At 43.9% G+C, this 7317-nt stretch overlaps 1 protein-coding gene across 1 annotated transcript; it reads left to right on the top strand.

The window, feature by feature from the left end:
- Positions 1–240: 240 nt before the first annotated feature.
- bmp2b (bone morphogenetic protein 2b) lies at positions 241–6254 on the top strand. Its single transcript, XM_085247004.1, has 4 exons — positions 241–404; positions 618–769; positions 1730–2097; positions 4996–6254. The coding sequence occupies exons 3-4, from the start codon at positions 1743–1745 to the stop codon at positions 5895–5897; spliced, it is 1257 nt and encodes a 418-aa protein (XP_085103130.1). The 5' UTR covers positions 241–404; positions 618–769; positions 1730–1742; the 3' UTR covers positions 5898–6254.
- Positions 6255–7317: the final 1063 nt, after the last annotated feature.

Genomic DNA, 7317 nt, shown 5'->3' with positions numbered 1-7317 from the left:
CTGTCAAAAGCCATTTTGATGCTACTAAAAAGCATTTAAAAAGAACAATCTGGAAAAACAACAGCATGATTTTAACTGCTCTTGACTTTATTATTTCTTCTGTCTCTTGTTTCGTTTTCATTTCAATGATGTATAATGAGGGTAGGTAGGGGGGGGGAAGGAGATTTTACATGTCCAAGCCTTTCAGTCATGAAAACGTTTGGAGCCTCAGGGGTAGAGGTCCGCAGGAGGTGCTTTATTGTGGACAAATGATTGACATCCCCTTAGTGACATCACTACGACAAAAAGAGCGCTGGGGGAAGAGAAGGCAACAATCAATTCAAACACTCCAGCGCGGCGCACAGAAGAGAGGCGACGCGCTCTCCAACTCGCAGCAACAAGGTCCAAAAGAGCGACACTTAAAGGTCCGCTTATCCTGTTTCTCTCTCTCTCTCTCTCTCTCTCTCTCTCTCGCAGAAAAGTTCAGTTTTAGCAGAAGGCAGCTGTTCGCTGGTAAAGATGTTCAGAGAAGCTTCTTTATACTTAGATCGGTTATGCCTACGCGAAGCCGTTTCCTCGTAGAATTCACATAATTTTTTTTCCTTTCGGGACTGACCAAGACCTAACCCGATTCGCAGCTGGTGATAATATGTGTGAGAGGCGATCGGCGAAGGCTATGGGCTGTCTTTGGTCCCCCAAGGAGAAGCAACGTGGATTAAACACGAATTAATGTGGAATTTATCGGAGCCCAAAGGTGGAACGACGACCGGACACAGCGCTTTCTCGTCAGGTAAAATTAAAACTCACGTTTTTTTCTTTTTAATAAACACTTGAAGTACTTAATTGGCGTAAAACAAAAAAAATGAAATGTTTGTACAATAACTTGCTACACGAGGAAAAGCTTACTTTCTAAGTGACCCCCCTCCCTGCTAGTTCTTGGTTTATATGTGATTATAGGGTGTGTGCGTAAAAGTTAAAGCGTTCTCCTACACACGGAGAAAACTATGAAAAGAAGAAGAGAAAAAAGGTCGTTTCTTTGGAAGTCGTGCTGCTCAGATGATGCTTAGGTTTTTCATGTTTTTTGATGTCCTGTCCCGGGCTACATCTGGTACGCACGTCAGATCTAACACCTGCGAGCCTCTTGAAGTAACTCTATCCCTTATGATTACACACGACCGTCAAAGCCCCTGCAAACAGACGCTTGTAACACCGTCTGGTTGCATCTGTTGCTGCTGTGCATACTAACCCGTTTCCCTTCACTGTATTCTTTGATGCTTCTTGTGATCTGTCGGGCTACACAGACTTGCATTTCTTTTTTCATATCACCTCCCCTAACGTGATTTCTTATCTCCTCTAATTGGAGACTTTTTGTCTGATCTCTCTCCGCAAACCCTTTGATTTGTTTTTTCTGAGTCAGTCCCTCGTTTTTTTTTTTTTTTTTATTATTCTTCTCTTTCAGAGCTTCTTCACCTTGATATTTTCATGTATCACTTCATGTTAAGACCAAACTTCTCTTTCAGCTTTGACGCGCTGTATTGCCGGAGGGGGTCTTTCTCTCGCTCTCTCTCTCTTTTTACCCACTTCAAAGTGAAGCGTTGTCTTCCCTTTTAACCTGATTTCCTTCAATCGTTCCGACTGTGTAGGGGGATCACACACAGTTTAGGGAATGCTGCAGTGAGGTCCCTGCCGCGTCTACCTCATGTCAATACCTCAGCGCCAGTGTATTGACAGAAATCAACTTTCTCCACAGGGACTGACTGATCATGGTCGCCGTGGTCCGCTCTCTCATGGTACTGCTGCTCGCTCAGGTGTTGCTGGAAGGTGCTACGGGACTAATCCCCGAGGTCGGCCGGAGGAAATACAGCGAATCCGGGAAGCAGACCCCAGAGCAGTCAGAGAGCTTCCTCAACGACTTTGAGCTTCGGCTTCTCAATGTGTTTGGACTGGGGCGCAGGCCGACCCCAAGTAAGCAAGCCGTGGTGCCGCAGTATATGGTGGACCTTTACCGTATGCATTCAGCAAACGGAGACCATAGCACCAAACGACCCAAGAGCATGGGGAAACACGCAGAGAGAGCCGCCAGCAAGGCCAACACGATTAGAAGCTTTCACCATGAAGGTATGTATTAGTGACATACCTTTACCTGTCAGCCGGGAAGCTTCTCGGCTCTCTCAGACAACCCAAACCTATATTTAAACATGACTCAGTGCGTCAAGACTGAACTTCAGAGTCTTCGCTGTTTTATAGAGGTTTAGTCATTTACAGGTGACACGCGTCAAAGTTACAACTTACTCTTAAATACGCTCGGGATTGCCTAAAACTCAGTAACGCGACTTACAAACAAGCATCTCGTACGCAATTAATTACCTCTCACATATGTTGTGATGCAACATTTAACCGAACATCCCCCTGGGGCTGCTGTCAGAGGTTTTAAAACATCAAGGGAGGTGGTATCCCTGGAGTAATTTGTTTCTTAATAATTGATGGTGTTTGCGTGGGCTCCGAAAACAGTTTTTCCAGACACGCACCACAGGAGCAGGATAAAGGGCGGTGTGCCTTTGCGCAGGTGATAGTCATCACCCTGTTACTTCAATAACACACGACATGACATTATACTAACACGCATTATGACAAAGTCATCGTGTCAGACTGAATTCTGAGTCATTTTTAACAAGACTGAAATTAGTTCTTGGTTAAAAAAAAAAGGGGGGGGGGGGGGTACCCGCCTTATTCGTCTTTCCAAATCCCCGTTGTGCCCGTGCAGTGCGCCATTACGCATGTTCCAGTAACACTATAATTGCTCACTTAGCTTGTAGGTGGATACGGTACTGCTTGTTGAATTTAGTGTTTCAGTTCAAGTTCGCTGCACTTCAAAGATAACATATGCTGCTCATATATATATAAGACTGGCACTAAATCCTGGATGAGGTGCACTAAGTTCAACAACTACACAGATGTTTGCACAGAGTTACAAATAAAGTGGACTTTTATAACTTAAAAAACAGCAGCTGAGAAAATAAAAATGATGGTTTACTTATATTCTATTGATCTGAGGCTATATTGTCTTTTGCACCTGGCTGTGATATTAAAATGACTCACGCATGATAAAAATGAAACACTACAGTGTTTACTGTCAAACATATAGTGATGCTTTATCACCATTCACCATCTTAAGGTCTATGTTCCATTTGTCAAAGCATACAAGTTACTGTGTCCATAGGGGCTCTACACAGAGTCCTCATACAGAGTTCTAAGTGTTTAACTGGGGAAGTTTCCATCAGGGGTGAGTCAGAGGGGTGGTTGAGTGGTTGCTTGGGTGCTCTCCAGAGGCCTAGTGCAATGACACCAAGTGGCTACACCGACACACTACAAACAACCGTGGCCTGGGCAGCTGGGCTGAGTGACTGCCCCCAGCCAGCTACTGGAAACCTCTGCAACCGGCCAACACACCTTGACACCACTGGCCATTACGAATGCGCTCAGGCTGTGTTTACATAGGTCCCCCCAGCCCTTTCATCCCGTGCTAACAGAGCTGCTGGGTTGTTCATCTTCCCACGTCAAGAGACACGCAATTGATGGCTGCTGCATATAATAAGCATGTATCTACAGATGTAAACACAGCACATCAAAGCAAACTGCTCTAATCATTCATCACATCTGCTGCCTGATATTCATTTCACTAGGATAATTAGTTTCACTGCTATCAGTTTTCAAAAATAACCATTTCCCATGCCAAATAGAACATTTCCACTACTTCACAGGAAGTAGCTGCCAGAGACACGTCTCTGATGAATGACCCAGCATTAGCCTTTATCTTATGTTTTGGCATGCAGCACAAAAAGAAATTAGGAATGTTGATACACTCATATCTGTGGTTCACACGTTTGTGACAGGCCCTGACTTGTTCACATAGCCAAACCTCAAAGAACAGAAAACGAGAGAGAGTGAGAATATTGTTGCAGAAAGAAATTGAGGAAGACGTGAAAGAGGAGGAGAGAGAAAGAAAAGAGGATTTGGGGCTAAGAGAACAGAGGGAAAGGGGGATTTGGGAGCTGAGGAACGAAAGAAAGAGAGGGATTGGGGACAGAGGAGGGGGAACAAGAGACAGGGGGCTTTCCCACATCAAATAAGGAGTGATGGGCCTAATTGAGGTCTTTGTGCCTCTGGAGGGAGATTTAGGATGAGATGGTGGAATTTCCTAAATACCTCCTTTGAAAAAGCAAAGAGTTCAAAGTTTGTGTTTACGGCGCTGCACCAAACAGATTAAAAAGTGTGTCTATACATCATCTGTGATCTTCATAAAGTAAGAGTTCAAAGTGGGAGGGCTGCCTCAAAGAAAATTGTAGCTTTTACTAAGACTTCTGTCATTTACTGTACACTATAGAGGGGTATACAAAGATCTTAACTGTATACAGTTTATATACACTCTACTTTCCATTTGTCTTTTATTATCGTCACATTAATTGTAACTTAAGTCCTTGTAATTTCAGAATTAGTTATTAAATTTAATACCTTGACGCATAAAAGAAATACTCCAGTGCTGGCAACATCTACACTATAAATAAATGTTGACGCAACAGTTGGCCTTTTTAGTTTTCTTCTGGCCATTCTCATTTTTGATGAAGTCAGTATATGGTGCAACTTTTTTTCATGTGTACTTATGAAAATATTTCGCAGCAACCAATTCTCACAGTGCAAATGAGCCATTTGAAGTCTGGCTGACTAGCGTGTGTGATCTTATCGATAGATGGAAGCGCACTGATTTCATCTTCTGACATTTAACCAGGTGAATTTATGAGCATGACACTAATCGCTGTATTACATCCCCATGAGCATTTCCCTGCTATTACACTGAGTCATACATGCAACCGCATGCAATCACTCACACAACCATGTGGTAGCTTGGCTGGATCCATATACTAGATCCACTCGATGTTATTTCTTAGGCATGTATGAAATTAATACGTTCTTGGCTTGATCCTGACCCTATGGTTGTCTCTCTTCTGTCCTTTACAGAGTCTATGGAGGCGCTGGCCAGCCTAAAAGGCAAAACGACACAGCAGTTCTACTTTAATCTCACTTCTATTCCAAATGAGGAACTCATCACCTCTGCAGAGCTACGCATTTACAGGGATCAGGTCATGGGATCTGCAAGCCCCACCGAAAGCAGCATTAGTGACAGTACTCCTGCTAGTGGCCTCCATCGTATCAACATTTATGAGATATTTGGAGTTCCTGCCACTCAGGGCAAGGAACCTCTACTACGTCTGCTGGACACTCGAATGGTGCAGGACTCTTTGAGTCGCTGGGAAAGCTTTGACGTCAGTCCCGCTATATCTCATTGGACCTCTGGGAATGGCCACAATCACGGCTTCTTGGTGGAGGTGATTCACCCAGAGGAGGGGGAGATGGACAGCAAGGATGCCCACAGACGCAGGAAACATGTCAGGGTGAGCCGGTCGCTACACCAGGACCAGGACTCGTGGCCTCAGGCTCGGCCGCTGCTTGTGACATATGGCCACGACAGCCGCGGGGGCTCAGTGCTCCACAAACGGGAAAAAAGGCAAGCAGCACCCCGCAAACAACGTAGGAAGCACCAGCACAAGGCAAGCTGCAAGAGGCATGCCTTGTACGTGGACTTCAGTGATGTGGGCTGGAATGAGTGGATAGTGGCACCCCCTGGCTACCATGCCTTTTATTGCCATGGGGAATGTCCTTTCCCCCTAGCAGACCACCTCAATTCTACTAACCACGCCATTGTGCAGACACTTGTCAACTCAGTCAACTCGAACATCCCCAGAGCCTGTTGTGTGCCCACTGACCTCAGCCCCATTTCTTTGCTCTACCTGGACGAATTTGAGAAAGTAATCCTGAAAAACTACCAAGACATGGTAGTGGAGGGATGCGGCTGCCGGTGAGAAACAGGTGGCACGGATAGAAAAGAGCGAGCGGGCACAAGAGGCAGAAAGAGATCAGAGGTTATCATGGACACCCAGTTTCCCAATGAAGACATTTATTTATATGAAAGAAACAGAAAACAGAGCTATTGCGGAAGAAGAAGAAACTATATATGAATATATTTATGTCTACATAAGGTTGGGAAAAATAAATATTTTAATCAAAGGAATATTCCTTTACTGGTTTTGAAAATGTATTTCCGATGTACATTTTGAAATGGGTGCAATACCACATGAAGTATAATGCTCAGATTTCTATTTTGTATTTATTTCTATTATAACCACTTTATTTGTAAATAAATAATGTGTATTTATCGTGAAAAAAACATCCCGTGGTCACTCCAGTGTTGCACGATCGGCTTCTGACAGAAATTACCTGCGAAAACGTAACACGTGACAAGAAGCTTATATTTCACTGATTGCAAACCAAGCACTGAACTATTTTGCTAAAAGTAATCGGAGACCAACAACAATGGAGGTTTTGAAGGCAAAGCGATAGGATCACTGGCGTAATGAATTGTAGCACGTTGTAGGGTCACAGACAATTTAAATGCCCACGGGAGGCTCATAAAAACAGAGCGTGTTTTTAATGCCTTACATGTCACTGCATGGATCCCTGGGAAGATTCTCTTAACGTCTATGTTTATTCTGCTCCCGACCAATATTATCAGATGGAGGGGGAAAAAAGTGAAACTGCAGCCCTTCTGTGGAAGGTCTGACAGGGCACGAGGTTTATTTACAGTGAGATTTGAGACTATGGCAGACAGACACACTAACAGACCTTCACCAAGAAAAAAAAGGAAAGATTCTGTTGGCACTTTAATTAACGAAGACAAACAAACACACACCTGCACCTGTTCACATACTGCACATGCTCAGACAGATTCTTCCCACTTCTGAGTTTGGCTGCCTTCCTTTGTCATCTCTGAGTCAGAAGGCTCTAATGTGTTTCAGCACTGAATCAAAGAAAATTAATGTTTCACAAAACAGCAGCAGCAACGGACACAAACACTGACCCGAAAAAGAGCGCAAGAGACATGGTCTCCTCACAAAGACAATGAGCGCGGCTGGCTCTTTATACTGCAACGTTAGTATAAAAGAAACAATGCTCCATCTAGATTAAAGCAAACGGACTAAAACTGCTCCATAAAGAATAGATGAGAATTTATAGTGTAGCCACAATAACAGATCAGATAATGAAAAAGTGAAAGAGTTTGACTGACTGCGTTTTCTGCTGTGTTTGCATTAGAAAGGGTTTGGAGGGATCACAAGGCAGCTCAAAATGCTCTAAATAGACTGTTTTTATGTGAGCGCACATTGGGACCGTGGAATGTTGGTTTTCAATCTCAGACACATGCTTACGCTCGCATGGAAAACCAAC

Source organism: Mchenga conophoros, linkage group LG15, assembly GCF_057382185.1.
Source record: "Mchenga conophoros isolate Kocher_MC1m ecotype Shallow Benthic linkage group LG15, M_conophoros_male_GT1.1, whole genome shotgun sequence".
In the NCBI taxonomy this organism is placed as follows: domain Eukaryota; kingdom Metazoa; phylum Chordata; class Actinopteri; order Cichliformes; family Cichlidae; genus Mchenga; species Mchenga conophoros.
This window is presented reverse-complemented; position numbering and strand designations above follow the sequence as displayed.

Bases quoted from the DNA above. Each gene is read 5' to 3' on its own strand.
- bmp2b (XM_085247004.1), top strand. From the start codon at position 1,743: ATGGTCGCCGTGGTCCGCTCTCTCATGGTACTGCTGCTCGCTCAGGTG. The intron at 2,098-4,995 runs GTATGTATTAGT...TGTCCTTTACAG, and splicing joins TAGAAGCTTTCACCATGAAG to AGTCTATGGAGGCGCTGGCC.